Here is a 13,637-nt window from a genome sequence, read left to right as displayed (position 1 = left end):
CTTTCAGGGCTTTACAGACTGGCTTTCTACCAGCACTAGACTTGGTAAGGTACTTGGTATTTCCGAGGCCAGGTCAGCCTAGTGTTTTTTGATTTACAGTGCTTCCAAATGTGTTGCAATCTGTAAGTATATGAATTATGGTTTGCCCGGTAAATACAATTCTGTTGAGTTTAGTGGCTAAAACCACTTTCGGGAAGGTAAGGAAGAAAACAGATCCAGCTGCAAAGACTATAAACTACTTCTGTGTTTTATCTTAATCTCGACTTCTTGTTTGATGCTCTGTTGCAATCTTTCAATCCTTACAGAGCTTGAATCGAGTTCATAATGTAGGCTCTACATTATCGAGGCCTTTTGAATTCCTCCACGCGTCCCCAGCAAAGCATGTAGGCACCCGGCTGGCTTTACGTATGCCTTTGCACTGACTTGGGGCATGAATTAAAGTTAAGCATCTGCTGAAGTGCTTCGTTGAGCCAGGGGCTGCAGGGCTGCGGCAGAGATGGCAGCTGCCAGATGAGCTGTGAGGGAGAAGCCTGGAAAGGCATCCCTAAAACAGCACTGTTTCACAGAGCTGAGCATCAGCAGGGGGGTTAAAGGGAGGGCAAAAGCGATGCTTTCCAAAGGACTTAATTAATTACAGGACAGAAGCACCAGTTTACTCACAAGACGTATACAGAAGAAAACCCACAAAACGGAGCAAGGCAGTGAGATGTGTTTTCTGGTCACCCGCTGCGTTCGTTTATGCAACGCAGCCGGTGTTTGGCTCGGAGGGAGCCAACGGGCTTAGCAGGTGGGGAAAATCGCGGCCAGGAGGGGACCTGGGTGATCTCAAACATGAGCCCCGACCCTAACGGCAATGAAGCGGAGGCTGCAGGCTTGCGGTGTGGGCAGCGGGAGCTCCCAGCCTGGCACTGCTGGGAAGGACGGCACGGATGCGTGCTCAGGTGGCAGGCTGGACCTCTGAAGGGGGAGAGCTGAACCTGCCCCAGACATAATGACTTCCAGCTGCATCTGACCAAGTGCAGAGGAAAATGAGCTCAGGTGGTTTCCCCGAGAGGCATCTCAGAAGGGCTCCTGTCCACAGGGAGAAAAACGCTCTCGAGGCAGATCGACAAGACCGGGCTGATTCTTACTGCAATCAGAGCAATGACGGAGAGGTCCTAAATGGGGAGGCATACGGGTGAAAGGACAGAAATGCACCCTGCTGATGTATAGTGGCATTGCTGGCAAATACCTCATGCAACTATAGGCTGGGGGAACAAGTCCTCTGAGAGACAGAAAACTGGCACATTGATGCTGGTGCAGCTGATTCCCTGCATGGAAAGGGTGCGTACCCGTGTGCCTCCTGGATGGACGCGAGAGCTGCCTGGATGGCACCAGGAAAGCAAGGAGCCCGACAGCAATGTTTACAAGCCTATGAAGTCCTTGTGAAAGCATCTTGAAACAACACGGTGCCTGAGCACCTCAGAAGCATAACTCAGACGGGAATTCCTGGACAGAGGAGTATAAGGGCTGTTACAAACACCAAAAAGCTCCGCTTCTATAAAAAAGTGCATGCAAACTCCTGCATAAATACAGAGCTGCACTAAATCCAGTGTGGCTCTCCCAGGCTAAGGACAAACACATGGTTTGTTATTAATCACTGTCGTTATATTATAGATGCTTGGGGTCCTGGATAATTGAAGTTCTGCTGTGAGACTGTGGATCTGATTTTAAAATAACCACCCCCCCCCTAAAAAAAAAAAAGAAAAGAAAAAAAGATTCCTTTCCTTTCTCTTCGGCATCCTGTCCTGTCTGCAGCCACAACAATGCTGACATTCTGCCCTTTCCCAACTACCAGCATCCTTCAAAAGTAATTTTAATAATTTCTAAAAGTGGTGGTGTTCCCTTCCAGTTTCTGACCTGTTAACTCAGTTCTACTACAAGACTTAAAGCCAAGGAAGCACTAGGGAGAAACACTATTCTTCTTGTCAAAATTAATGTACCTAAGGGAAAAATGCAATTCCCAAAATTACAGCTTGGAAACCAAACTACCAGTGCAATTTTTTCCATTGCATGTTTTCTCACAGCTGCAGATTTTCCTCTTTCTTCTCTTAGGGCTTTTTTCTCTCAGTTTATCCAAAGCAAGGCCACTGTTTCAATGAAGGCAGTGAATGCATGAAAAAATCACAGTATTATTTTTAGAAAGGCTTGATTGCCAGCCGAGGAGTTTGATGCTGAAGAATTGCTTCTAAGCAAAATGTCTTCTCCAAAAAAGTAGAGCCTGCTAAAAGGTAGAGATGAAACCCCACCCCGAGGGCCAGTCCCAGTGGCCCACGTACCAGTTCAATCTCACCGGTGCCTCATTTTAAGGACAAGTAACGGAGAGACCTTGTACTCGGCCTCTCTACAAGGATGAATTTTACCAAAGCAAATGCAGACAGCCAGTCCCAGGACTCCACAATATACAGGTTTACGACCTCTGTGTTCTAGTGGGGATGCTTATCTGCATGAATCTGCTCTTTCAATCCAAAACGTGATCAAGTGTTATCTGGGCGTCGATTTTGTTGTTGTGGTTGTTTTGCATAACATTAGGAAAAGTTTACACACACCTTGATGGGGCTGGAAAGGGACCTGTGAGCGAAGGTCTGCTATTTTACGAAGATATTTAGAGCTCAATAACCAGTGTCTGAAAAATAGTGTCTACATGAATATAGGTATTCAATACCGGTAGCACAGACTAGCAGAGTTTGGCCTGAGAGCCAGCACGTGGCACTCGTAAGAGGATGGCTCGACGTTCATACATTGTGGTAGTGCCAGCTGACTTTCGAAATACACGAAGAGACCCCTAACTTCCCAGGTGCTGCCGTGTGCCTCTCCCTTCCCCAAACTCTTCAGAACACAGGTGGTATTTAAGCAAGTGTATGAGAGCTTGCAGTTTTCTCTACAAAAGCACTAGTAGGAATACAGCTAATGAGTCTCTTTTTTCAGTAAAAGGCCTGAGCTTTTACAGCACGAAGTCCTGGATGAGCAGGAGGTCTATGCAACTACGGTGGGTAAAAAAGCAGAAACCCACAGCCCGCGCAGCCACAGAGTTAATGCAAAGCGATGTGCAAGACCGTAGCATTCCTGAACAGGGAAAACCAGGCAGGAGTCAACAGGTTTCTACGAACCTTTGACTAACCCTGGTGAAAAGCCGTTCTGCCTGGGAAGCCAACAGTGCCAATACGGTACAGAGCACTGAGGGCGAGCAAGTGGGAAAATAGCGACATCCCGATGCACAGTCGGCTGGCTCTAAGGGTATATATACATTCTGTTCTCAATGCACAGGGATTAGGAAAAGCTTCCTCTTCAGGATTAGGCCGATTATGAGGGACTCACTAGACATCCGTGAGCCGAACCCCAGCCTTTCATCATCATCATCATGTTTGCGTAACTCCTATTGACATTAACGGGAGTTAAACGCTGCTGCACGTCGAGGGTGAAAGTGGGAAATCACAAGTGATGGTGGTCGGGGAGGTGCTCAGTTCTGTTACAATTCCCCAAAATGGTGCAATCGTACAATTCCCCCAAATGGTGCAATCGTACATACCCATGACAAGGGTCACAATCTGAGAGGAGCCCCTGAAGCTAAGGGTCCCCCACTTCCAACACCAGTTGAGTCTCAGAGGAAGGTGCAGCTCCTTGAGGCTTCCTTCGAAAACCTGGCCAGGATTTCTGCATTACACCCACGGTCTTTTTTTGTCCTGTTTGTCTATTTAGTCGTTACTGTAATTCATGCTGGTGAAATGATACCGTAAAAAAGTGATGCTGCTTTTTAAACACTGAAATGCACGTTCACCGTATGTATAGCTACTGAGTAAAATTAGGACAGCGATAAAAGGTTAGACAATGACATTTAATGTTACTCCATTAATAGATTTTATCACTTTTTTTATCCTACCACAACAATGTGTATTTTCATATACATTATATTTAATAAAATGTATTGATATGGAATTAGGAAAGCATGGGTTTAGTACTATTTACATATTTTAATTGAAACAATTTTCTTAACAACATTGAAAAATAGAAACTTAAAGTTCTCTTAATCATGTTTTCAGCCAGTTAGTGGTAAACAAATGCATGCCTAGGAAGTTACACTCCCTCTAAAATGTGGTCAGTTGAAAGTTTCTAACTAAAGTGTGTATCTCTGTTTTGTTTCAAAAAATACATAAGTATGTCTGTCATTTCTGATACAAAATTCTACACTATCTTCAATAAATAAATAATAAAGCGATTCTGAAAAGTATGAAATGTAAACTTTGTTGTCCCTCCAACATACATTTTTCTTCCCATTGCTTGAAACATTACAGTGGTCTTCTAGGAAATTATAATACACAGACACTTCCCAGCACAGTTTACACTTATTACCATACTGTATCTACCTATCCGTTATGAATGTATCCTAATTTCCTAATGGAAATCGATAAGACTTGTAGTGCTAGAGAACACCGCCTATACAGGAAAGGTGGAAACCAGTACTGAAAGGACATGCAAGGAACACCAAAACCTAACAACAGGCTCCACAAGAACGTTCACATGCTAATGAAACGGGCCGACACCTCCCATTCGGAAATAAAGTCCTTACAAAAATACCAGTGTATGCATGATAAGTCATGAACAAAATGAATCCAAGCAGAACAAAGAGGAATTTTACTCTTAGGGGTCTATTCTCTCTCAAGTCCAGACTCAGCAAAGCACTTACGCATGTGCTTAAGGGAAACATGACGTAAGTGCACGCTTAAAGCTGGGTGCTTTGCCAAACAGGGAAAGTTTGCTGGATGTGGGCCTATACGTGTGTGTTCGTAGAGTTAAATGGATATACAAGCCCTGGCGTTCCCGCAGATGACAAGGCTTTTACTTTGGGGTTACCCACTCTGCACCATCACAAGCACTCTGTTTCTGGTCGCGTCCAGGATCGCTGCCACCGAACCTGCGATCGCCCCGGCTCGCCACAAACACCTTTGTGAGCTACAGTATGCCGCTGCCCTGAATTCAGTAACACGATGTCAAACACAGTTCGGCACGGTACGATTTAATAACTGGTCACCCCTGATTGCCTTGCAAACTAGACTCTGCGGGGTAGAAATTAGCTTCCTGAGCTAGAGCCGTGATTTTTTTTCTTCCCCGCTGCAGGTGACAGATCATCCATCTGTGGGCACACAATCAAGCAGCAGTAGTAAAGGAGAATCGGAGTGGTATAGTACAACTTACAGCAGGGCTCTATGTTTAATCCTTCGCTTCCTGTTCGAACATTTACAGTCCTATAGAAAACAGCAACTTCCAAAGGTACCGAGTGGGTGGACTCTTCCGGAGTGCAATTCATCTCTGTGCAGAAGGCCTGTACAAAATTTATTTTCAGGGGCAATGTGAGTCATGAAGTGGTATGTTAATAGAATCTTCTCTGTTTATAGATATAGACTATTTATTTTCTAAGTCTTTTCAGTACCATCATGAAGATCTTCAAAGATCTTCCCGCTGCGTAACCGCTCCTTCCGTTCACCTTACATTTACACACCACTTTGCTGAGCAATAGGCACAGAATTCCTTAAGGGGGAAAACCCTGCAGAAAGCCTCCAAAACATACCAACATTGCCTTCTTCATGTAAATTAAAGAGTAGGGTAACTGGAGCAAGCACAGCAACCTATGTGGTTTGCCAGCCTTTCAGACTGGAGCACAACGAACAACTAGGTTATTTCATAAACCCAGGAAACTAACGTCAAGTTCCACATAGAGAAAGCGAGGGAGATCTCCTCACTAAATTGGGATTCATTTTTCAGTGAGAATTATCAAGGCACAAAGATGCTCCTGTTTGCTTTGATAACCCTCTTACGTGTGAAGGGCAAGCAGTAGTTTCATACCACGCCAATACGGATTTTGTGACAGCTTCTGCAGACACCTATTGCAGTGAACTCAGACCGAAATAAAACATTGGTCCCTTTCCTTCTAAGGCTCATCGAACAATTGCAGGTCTAGTCGGACGACTATCTCTCCTGTTGGGACTTCATGCAGAAGGAGACACTTTGTAACTGGTCCCTTTGAACCCTGATCCTTCTTAATGTCTGCCACACGGATCTCTGTTCTGCCCAAAAAGTCTGAAATGCAAAAAGACAGCATGCTCAGAAATGACACAACTGTTTTACGTTGCAATAAAATGCTAATTTGCAGAAGGAACGAAGCTTCCATCTACACACAACAAAAGGAGAAAACAAGTCTTCAGCCCAACTATATTTCTGCAGTTGAAGAAGGCCAAAGGCTGCCAATCTGCATAGAAGAGGATTTTAGCTAGACCATATTAGACAGCAGCAGCATTAAAAGTAAATGGTCCCGTAAGCAGAAAAATCCACTATGTAATTCACAGCTGCCTTGCTTCAGTAGCTTACTTATTTTATGATATGTTAGAAAAAAGGCCAAAGGCTGCCGCACAGTTCAAACTGAGTGTGAAGCCCTCTGGAGATGATAGAGTCAAGCAGTGCACCACACTAGCGACGAGGTCAATGGGCCAACTGGCGCTGGCCACATGAATGACAGTCCTATCCAAATACTTCCGTATGTTTATCCCAGGTTATGAAATAAGAATGGGTTAGGAATCCTGGGTTCATTTCTGCCACTGTTATTGCATATTACAGGAACTTGAGGACATTTCTCTTCCTCCTGCATTAATCTATCCATTTGCAAACATCATCCAGAGTTTAAAGACTTAGCAGAATTGCAAACTGCACTTTAGTTGTTGTCAAGCTGGACAAGAAAGGAAACCCTCAAAAAAACAGAGAGAGTTTGATTCTTTTTGTGCTGATACTAGCGTGACTCTGCTGGGGAGCAAGGGTGAGTAGGCTCCCAATATGCAAAGGGATTCAATATTGGGGTTGGAACTAGATGATCTTTAAAGGTCCCTTCCAACCCAAACCATTCTCTGATTCTATGATTCACCTCAGCAGGCTTGCACCTCTTCAAAATGGGAGATTTGAAAATACCCTTGGAAGGGCGGCAGCCCCCCTACGTACCATCTGGGGAGAACTGGTCCCTCTCGAACACCGTAATGCAGAGCACGTCCTGCTCAAGGTCTTTGATAAAGAACTGGCAGTTGGAGTTCCACTTTGGGTTGAGGGTGTCCTGTATCGTTTTGGTAATGTGGCACTGCGAGCCCATCGTCACCTCGCAGTACGGGTTACTCTTTCCTGGGAAGATGGAAACAAACAGAAAAGAATAATCGCGTTTTAGATGTATGATCTTCCTCTCCAATAACCTTTTACTCCTACAGCCAACAGACGGGGGAAAACCTGTGGCCTCACTGCCATTATAATGAACAGGGACACAGTTCTGCAAGGCGCTAAGCACCTTCCACTCTTCATTTCAGGACTTTGTGCCTTATGTTCTCCTATGATACGGCTTATGTGGTGGAATCTAAGTTTGTCTGAAACACATGCTTAATGCAGGAAAACTGCATGACTACTACTGAACTGCACAAAATCACTTCCGCATATTCTAAGTTCATTAAAACTGCTTCATTAAACAAAACCATGTTTTGGACGGAACCTCCTTCAAAGTTAGTCTGACAAATAGGAGTGTCTTCTTCATAGAGTATATTATGAAAAACCCAAGGCACTTACCATGGGACCTGCAAGGTTTTAGTTCAATGCCTTCAACGATATTCACCATCAACCTCCCAATGCCTGTTGCTCTTTGCGAGCGAACTGTCGTGAAGCAGAAGAGGAGAGAGAAAAGTCATTAACGTATTTTCCTGCCCGCGGACTTTTCCACAAAAGATGAGACCCCTGCGTCCCATGCTGTACCTAAGTAGGCCTTTTCCCTCTTCTTCTTTTCAGTCTCTATGTAAAGTTCTGAAGCAGCTTTGATCTTCTGAACCCAGGCAGTCCTTCAGAAGGAAAGGAAAAAAAAGTTGCAAAATACCATTTCCATTTTTCCTCCTTGGAGCACAGCAGACAAAAGTAAACCTGTCCCTCCTTCCCAGCCAAGGCTCTGGCCCCATCACAGGCTCTGCTCCACTGAAGCTATCTGCCTGGAAGAGATCTTACTGGAATCTATAGCACCTGCAGAAATTTAATCATCCCAAGCTAGCAGATCCCACCACACAAAGAAAGCTCAAGAGAATCACAAGCAGGAGGGACTTGGTGACAAACCAAGAAGTATAGATAACAGGTTTGCTTTCACCAAGCCTTTTGCTTTATTGTAGTAAACTAACTTCTTGTAGCCAGTAGATATAAGACAGCTATGCTGCAGAGGGGGCCACTTTTCTTGACCCCTGGGGTTTCATACCAAAATCCTTCTGAGCCTCGGGACACATGAAACATAACTCACGGAGTACACAGATGATGAATGATCATGGTTCCCAACGGCCCTTTCTGGGAAATCATTTCATACTTAAGGGACTGAGTGGAAAGATTGACAGAGAGAAATCGTGGAAGAAGGGGTACCAAGAGACCTTAAGGGTTTAGAAGAATTGCTGTGACATACAAGGGAGCCTGAGGCCTGAGTCAAGGCAAAATGAGAGAATCTAGAAGTTGTGGATCCATTTCTGACGCCAAAATGAAGAGCTGCTGCTCTACAGGGCATTGCAGCTACTTACATTGGCCTGGATTTGGGTCTGAACACTCACCTGTATTCTGCACAGAGAGCTGTTCAAGAAAACAAAACACTTAAGGACAATTCTGCCTTCCAGCTCAGCCCTAAATGGTAAACGGCAGCTTCAGAAGTATACCAAGCCTTTGCTCATAAAGGTCTTTTAAGATTAAATGGGCAAATTAATCACTCATTGATGCTAATGTTTTATTTCTGTTGCTCTTAGTTAAAAGCAAGTGAATGATGAAAACCTGGAGGTATCTCACCTAAAATGCTGCATTTATTTAGTAAGCAATTCTGGCATAAAAGAAAGTCAAAGGCTGTATCCCATGTAAGTAACAGCATTTGACTAGAGCGCCCAAATTTGAATAGCAGTTCCCGTGGGTTCTCTCTATAGTGAGTGGAGAGAGGCAGGCACCTCCAGAGGGCGTTCAGTATGTGAAGATCTGGCTCCTTCCACGGACGTTTCAGTGTAGTGTCCCTAAGCATCTCACTGAAGTTCCTTGAGCTAGGTAGGATGAATGCGGTGCAGAGTTTAGTTGTTTCTGACTACTGCTGTGAGTGCTTTGACGCAGAACAGATGATTATTGCTATAGTCTGATTTGTGCAACAGATCCTAAGTTGAAAAGGCTGTGTCAGTTTTTATCCCCAAGGGTCTTACCACGATGCTCGTTCGTTCTGTGGCATGGAGGGACAGACAGCATCCCAAAGGACAAATGGGATCCATAAAAGTACAATCTTTTGCAAGAAAAACTATGTGTGTAATAATAGTGAATAACATTGTCAGGGAGGCAGGGAGCAAAGATGTTTTATACATTTTTATGCATCAGAATTTTTAGGGGCCATACATTTGCAACCTGGCGTAACACAATGTCTATACTATGAGGGAGGGGTTTGCTTATCTTTCAAGAGCTTACATTTGAAGTCAGTGTAATCCTGTCTCTGTAAGCTTGCCAGAGATAAAAATCACCAGCTGAGGTTTTGAGGTTGCCGTTCCTTTGACTGTTTCAGTCTGAACTGAACCAGATTAAAACTAACTGGGTTTAGTTTGGTAGGTTTTTGCTTCAAGTTCTAATTCTGACCTGTTCCTCAATCTCATTCAACATATAGCCATACAAATGCTTGCAGTGGCACAGACAAACAGATGTTAACAGAAGAAGATAGGATTGCATCTTTTGGCTTCCTTATGCTAACATAAAATGTTGTGAAATACAGCCTACATATCAGCCCACCTAGCCATTTCACTGTTGGTCTTATCGGAATGCAGGAAACATCGTTATTTCTTCCTCCTTTTCATATATTATCACCGTATTCTCAAGCAGAAGGAATTCTCCACTCTTGTAAGATAAACTGCTTGGAGACTGCTATGCATGTGTACACCATATGCATTTGCACCAGACTTTTCAAATTCAGTACTAACATGGCCTATGCAAGTACTTACCTTTCATTAATGCTTTCAGCCCGGAGTGTATAGACTCTATCAATGTGGGAGATATGGAAGATGGGCTCATCTCCAGAAGGGTCTGTGGGTAATTTTACTAGTACCTCATTTAGAAAAATGGGCTGTAAAACATTAGGCAAAGCTAGAGTTCTACCGCACAATATCCAAACAGATGCATTCAACACCGAGCAATTTACAACGGATTTATCTTGTGCCTGCAGTATCTTCCCCCTTCTGCCTGTCTCCCATCTTTCTTCAGATATGTCATTTTAAAAAATTTTCTTATTATCAAAGATATAGGTGCCTCCAGAGTCTGGGAACACTTCTCCTGACGTAAGCAAGCAGTGCCATGAAGCATAGCAATCTCTTCTTTCCCACAAAGCGCAGCAAACACGACTCTCCCCATCACTCCCTGATACACGTGACCTCTGTCGAGGAGGTTGTTTTGGCAGAACTTCAAAAGCATCTTTTCTTATCTTGCTAAAGCAAACAACCAGCTTTCTCCTCATCAGTCTCTGGAATCCCCAGCATATGCCAAAGCTTTCAAACCTCTTCTATATAAAGGCTATTGCCCACACACCCAGTATGAGAGCTGCTGCCTGCTATACGCACTGTCAGCATATAACCACCCTAGTCACCGTTTAAGAGCGGTACTTACAGTTTTGTACATTTTGTATTGCAGATTAGACTTGGGGCTGAAGACCTTGTCTGTGCCAGAAGAGCCAAGAGGTTTTATGATCTGAGTCAGGAGGAGGAAATCGTTGAACAGAAAGCCATACAGTTCCTTGTTACTCTTGGCTTTATAGAGTTTCCCACTGTGCAGAAACTTGCGTGGTCCCAAGCAGTTTGTAACAGAATTAAATACGAGTTGCTGCGAAAAGTAGAAGAAGAACAACAACGCACTGTATAAAGTAAAACAATCGAGGTTCCCCTGAAAGAGATCAAATATAGTTTTGAGTCCTGACATTGGTTTCAATTTGTGTCACAGGGATGATGAGCAACGTCTCTGCCTTGCGCATGATAAGCAGTGCAAGTCACAGAAAGGCTACATGAAAATCAACTTTAAGGCAGCCCATCAGTTGCACAGGGCATGGCCTGGACAGTCAGAGAGAAGCCAAAAGCATTTGTGCCTCCTTTCGAGTTTCTCTGCCACGCGCATGCACCTCTGAGTGGAACTGAGCTGATGATGACTTGTCCTGGATTAGCAGTAGTTATGCAAACGGCCTCTCCAAACACTGAGCTTTCTTAACAAGGCCTGGACTTCAGAACTGTGTTTGAATTTCACCCATTAAAACATACCAAAGGACTTCCAAATAACTTGTCCATGTGTACCCATGATACCTGGAGTTAGAAGTCAGCTGCTGACCAGTGGCTGGAACTGGCAGAATTTAAGACTCATCTGGAGGTTGTTAACAGATGAGTAGAGGCTTGCCCTTTCCTAAAGTGTCATTTTCAGGTTTATTTTCACTAGGTGATGGTACAGCTCTTGCCATCCTAGTTGGCCGGGCAGCTAAATCTGGAGCGGCTCCTTTTACAGATTAGAAACGTCTCAGCCAGAAAACTGGGGAAAGGTCGGACCACTCCTTGCCACAGATTCAAGGCTGCTACTGGCGTTACCATGTCAGCAAGCAGCCAGTTGGTCTTTCAGGTAGTATTTCTGGTGTTCTAGGGCCAGACATCATGTACGGAAGATAAAAGCAGCCACCTTCCTTCAGGCAGTAGTTATAAGACACCTGAACGTGACTTTGATCCTTCTGAAATTGTCATATCTGTCCTCCCCCTGAAACAGTTAGATTTCATTAGATGAAATGCAATGTTTTCCAGCTTATAAACCAACCAGTGCTTATTACTTTTATATCTTCTAGAACTGAAAAATCAATGCATACTTTGAAAATCAAGTTGTGATCTGTCTGCCTCTATTACCCTCACCAATAACAGGGAGGCCACCAAAATATCCTCCATCCTTTTGCAGGACATACTGACACAATATTTTCATTATAGTTTCAGTAGAGAAACTTAGCGTGTTACCTTAAAAAACAGTATGTAATGGGAGGCAGTCATTCTCTCTGTAAAGTCTTGAGAGAGGCTTGATCAGTATTCTTGAGTTTTCAAAATGTATACAAAGTTTTATCACAACAAGTATTTTCTGTGATGAGTTTTAAAGCACTCCAGGATGGTCAGGTATAGCTTCAGGATGAGATACAGCAGTACAATAACCACTGTATAATAAAGAGCTATGAAACCAGAAAGTTGTGGTTGAAAATTGCAGCACTGAACCTGGCACAGGTCCAGAGGCAGGCAACAAAAGCAGCATTTATCATGTAGAAGGCAATAACACGAGCAGCAAAAAGGATTACATGCAGGAGTGAAAGGGAGCCAAAGAAAGATGAAAACAAATGATTGAAGCTTATATGACTTGATTAATTATACTGTTTGTCCCCTGATGCAGTGCCGTAAGTGAGCCATGGTTTCTTCCCGACCGGTGGAGAAGTGCGCCCACATTTGCGTTACTCTAGCTAGATAGCACTTTGTTTACCTCTGACAGGCCTTCACACTGAACGTGAGCCTGGATCCACTCCAACCTATCTGAATTCTCCTTCTCCCGCACGCCTTCATTTACTTGAGAACATAATTCTTCTGCTTTCTCAAGAGCATGCTTCAAGTGACTGTGGTCAGGGTGGTTTTCAGGAGTGTTTTCTATTATCTACAGATAAATAAAATACATTAGCCTTTTCTGTTATCTGCAGTTAAAAGGTATTCATATTGTCAGCCCTATACTCCTGTTTTATTTCTTTATTTTCATCAGAGCCAGCCAGTATGTTCCAAATTTCTTTTCCTCCTTGACAAACATGAAAAATAGGAGACAAACTCGCAGTCTGTTTGTGAACAGCTGAAATGAATGCCTGCCTGCAGAGCCTTTGCATCAGTACACTGCTCACTCTTCCAACATAAGTATGCAAATTCCAGCCATATACAGAAATATATCCATGACTGTTTAAGGAATCTCTTAAATGCCAACATCCAATTTATAATTCTTTCTTGCAAAAGTCTTGGGCCAAGTTCAATAGCATTATTCAGGATGGTAAGTGTTAGGCAACAAATGAAAGTTAGGAAAGGGTTGTAAGTTATCCAGCAATGTAAGCTGCGCAGTAAGGTAACTTGAAACAATTTGGCATTCAGGCTTGCACACTGAATGTTATTTACCAGACTATGGGGAGGGAATGACACTGTGGGAAAAGGCAAAGATGAGCATAAGATTGACCCGTTACTGCTGTTATCTGAATTTTATAGTCTTCGTTCAGCATTTACTGCCTTCTGGTTCTTTGTGTGCAAGTTTCACCTCTGTTTCTAATGGAAACACAGAGTCATTTCACTGAAGCCAAATGAGTTACCGCATTTGCTCTAGTGTGATCAAATAGGAAAGGATATCCCACATTCCCTAGCACATCAGAAATCTAACCGGGACAAAGCTTGACACAAATAGGGAAACTACCCTGTAATTAAGCTATAAGCAAAGCAGCATCAACACATCATCTTTGCAAAAGAACGTACATTTTTAATTATTAGTGGGTATCTTGTTACCCGTTGCATAGGCTT

General features: G+C 43.5%; 1 protein-coding gene across 1 annotated transcript in view; it reads right to left on the bottom strand.

Moving 5' to 3' along the window:
• Positions 1–3,847: 3,847 nt before the first annotated feature.
• The window catches only part of ITSN1 (intersectin 1 (SH3 domain protein)), a 114,506-nt gene continuing 104,716 nt past the window's right edge, over positions 3,848–13,637 (bottom strand). The window contains exons 32-38 of the mRNA XM_009327951.1: positions 12,577–12,744; positions 10,699–10,911; positions 10,041–10,162; positions 7,813–7,895; positions 7,630–7,713; positions 7,024–7,197; positions 3,848–6,114 (exon numbers count right to left, since the gene is read on the bottom strand). Coding sequence (XP_009326226.1) covers positions 5,966–6,114; positions 7,024–7,197; positions 7,630–7,713; positions 7,813–7,895; positions 10,041–10,162; positions 10,699–10,911; positions 12,577–12,744 — 993 coding nt within the window. The 3' untranslated portion in view covers positions 3,848–5,965. The remainder of the gene's footprint in view (positions 6,115–7,023; positions 7,198–7,629; positions 7,714–7,812; positions 7,896–10,040; positions 10,163–10,698; positions 10,912–12,576; positions 12,745–13,637) is intronic.

The sequence above is a fragment of the Pygoscelis adeliae genome, unplaced genomic scaffold, assembly GCF_000699105.1.
Source record: "Pygoscelis adeliae isolate BGI_AS28 unplaced genomic scaffold, ASM69910v1 Scaffold154, whole genome shotgun sequence".
NCBI lineage: Eukaryota > Metazoa > Chordata > Aves > Sphenisciformes > Spheniscidae > Pygoscelis > Pygoscelis adeliae.
The sequence above is the reverse complement of the archived record's forward strand: the minus strand, read 5'-3'. Positions and strand labels throughout refer to the sequence as shown.